The following is a 2,661-nucleotide window of genomic DNA, read 5'->3' as shown; positions in this document are numbered from 1 at the left end:
GGGGGGGGGGGCAATCAACGGTTGTCAACGACAGGGAGGATGGGGTGTCAAAAATGGCAAAAAATTGGTAAAGTAGTTTATGAATGATCTCTAAGATTTTAAAAGAGAATTTTGTATAAAATGTGTGGAACTTACGTTTGGGTTGTGGCCGCAGTGTTCTGTGGCTGCACTTGAATTTGAACTCCATCGGGACCCTGCTGACTGTAAGCAATTTGGAGAACCGTGGCACCACCTTGAGGGAATTGTCCCAGTGAGATTGGCGCTAAATGGTACTTGGGTTGATCTCCGCTGTTTCCGCCTTGAGAAACATTCGGATTTACCACCTGGATTTGAACAGTTTGTTGTTGCTGTGTGCCATCTTTTCCAGGTACGGTGATTGGCAGAGTTATTATTTGCTGCTGCTGATTGTTGCCACCAGAGATGGTAGCAAAGCCATTCGTGTTGAGTGGCCGAAGGTATTGCACGCCTCCTTCTCCTCCAGTTAAGACTCCAACGAGTTGTTGTTGACCATCAGTTGTAAGGTTTTGTGCAAACTTTGCCGTGGCCAATTGATGCACCGTACCCGCTGGCAACGAACCGGTTGTGAAACCGGGGAATGGTGTGAAATTCATCTTTCACAACAGTCAAGCCTGAAATAATAAAAAACTTAAATGTTAATGCTGATAATATATCATTCGTGTGATAACACAGAGAAACTGAGATACAGTGAAACTCCTCTATAGCTCCGATTTTGGGGCCGACAGTGGGTGGGAACTAACAAAATTATTAATTAATTATCATGGTTTGCCTCGAATTATTTATTCATAATATCGTTTTTTGATATTTTATGATACACATATTAATTATCTAGTGGCAATAATTGGTGCTCTTACCCTATACGGGAATAAGTTTAAGTTCTCAACAAGTGGTGTATAATAATGATTGATCAAACTAAAGTTTATGCTGTATTCCATATCATGATGTATAGATTAGTAATATTTTTTTAGTAATTAAAAAATGTGAAAATACATTTATACATTAAATTAGGGGTCTTCACAATTAATTAATTGTACGTATGAAGATATTTTGTGCAATGAGTTTTCAATGTTTGGCTGATTTTATAATAAATTAGCCTATAGAACCCTAATGTAAGCACCTCACCAACCAATCACGATTGAATAATATTATGGAAAATTAATGGTTTCTTAAAATATTATTTCTTTAAATATCTGTCGTGTAATGTCATGTCCGGGGGTTAACATGCAGCTCTAAAAAATTTATATTAAATAGAAAATTTAATATCATAAATAAGTTCTCCAAATAAACTTAATAAAATAGGTTTACTAAAAGCGATTAAATTCGAAGTTTTCGAAAATATCTAACCTTAATTAATTGTAGGTAAAGATAAGAAACTTTTTTTAAATCAATTTCTATTATGAAGTAATACTGCAATAAAATTATTAAACTTTCATTTTAGATTTTAAAAAACTCAATATTCAGTTTAAGGTTGAATTTCTTTTCTACATTTCAAATACGTTGCAGAAAAAAAATTTTTTTTCTTCGAAATTTCTTATCGAACAGTGGGAAATACAACTTGCAATCAACAAATAATGAGAAAGTCTTTAGGAATTGTCTTGAATATTGAATAGCATTAAATAATGCTGAATAATATTGAATAGAGTCTTGAAGATGGGATGGAAACATATAAGGCGTTTGAGAGATGTTGATAACACAATATTTAGCGGACTCAAGTTAGATTTAAAAAATGAAAAAGCTCCGAATCCAGCCCCGGGCAACGGATTTTTATGAAGCCTTTTGCATTCTGTGACTATGACTACGTACTTAATAGTTACATGAGAAATCCTTGCTTATTATTTAGTTATTTCAACAGAGAATTAGTCATTATTTCATATATGTACATTATGGCGTATAAAAAAAAGTTCTTCATTCGTAGTTCGAATAGGGATTAAGATTTCCTTTCTGAGTCAAAAACACCCCTAAAGTTAAAAAAAAAGCTTTCTGCTGTCTTCGCATCGAAGACATATTCAAAAAGCACAACAAGTGACACACTTCATCTTATTTGAAGATCAATACATTTTTATATCAGATCTATGTTAACGGGAAAAATAGTTTGGAGCAAGTGAATGTATACCTATGTAGCAATAATGCAATTGAAATATTTTTTCCCTGCCTAAACGACCTCGAAGTATAAAATACTTTTTAAAAGTCGACCTTTTCTCTATTTTCTCAGAGTTATATCAATTTTCTCGACTACTTGACCACTGAAGGCATGTGACACAGCTAAATACCTATATTACCGACCTCGCTTTTTCAGTTCCCTGAATGTTTTTTTGAACCTAAGAACTTTTTTTGTGAATTAAATATCCAGCTGAAACTTTGGAAAATCTATTAGAGTACAATAAAGTACGTTTGGGTACTGCATTTTGGTAGGAACTTCACTGAAAATTATTTCATCTTTTTTCTGAACCTCGACATTTTTTGAACGTTGGAACTTTTTTATACATAAAATATCGGTCTCAAACTTTGAGAAATGCAAGAGCCGGAACAAAACTACGTTTGAGTACAAATCTTAATAGGAAAAGATGTAAAAAAAAAAATATTTCAACTATCAATTCCATCGGCATCAGCCGGTAACGTTGTACACGAAAATACGAACCCTGG

The 2,661-nt window shown here is 33.7% G+C and overlaps 1 protein-coding gene across 3 annotated transcripts in view; it reads right to left on the bottom strand.

Moving 5' to 3' along the window:
- Nucleotides 1-2,661, bottom strand: part of LOC117177539 (zinc finger protein 337-like) — an 11,279-nt gene that overhangs the window by 4,027 nt on the left and 4,591 nt on the right. For all 3 annotated transcript variants that reach the window (XM_033368324.1, XM_033368326.1, XM_033368325.1), the window contains exon 2: nt 136-629. In XM_033368324.1, the coding sequence (XP_033224215.1) occupies nt 136-611 (476 nt within the window). In that variant the 5' untranslated portion in view covers nt 612-629. The remainder of the gene's footprint in view (nt 1-135; nt 630-2,661) is intronic.

The sequence above is a fragment of the Belonocnema kinseyi genome, chromosome 7 (assembly GCF_010883055.1).
Source record: "Belonocnema kinseyi isolate 2016_QV_RU_SX_M_011 chromosome 7, B_treatae_v1, whole genome shotgun sequence".
Classification (NCBI taxonomy): domain Eukaryota; kingdom Metazoa; phylum Arthropoda; class Insecta; order Hymenoptera; family Cynipidae; genus Belonocnema; species Belonocnema kinseyi.
This window is presented reverse-complemented; position numbering and strand designations above follow the sequence as displayed.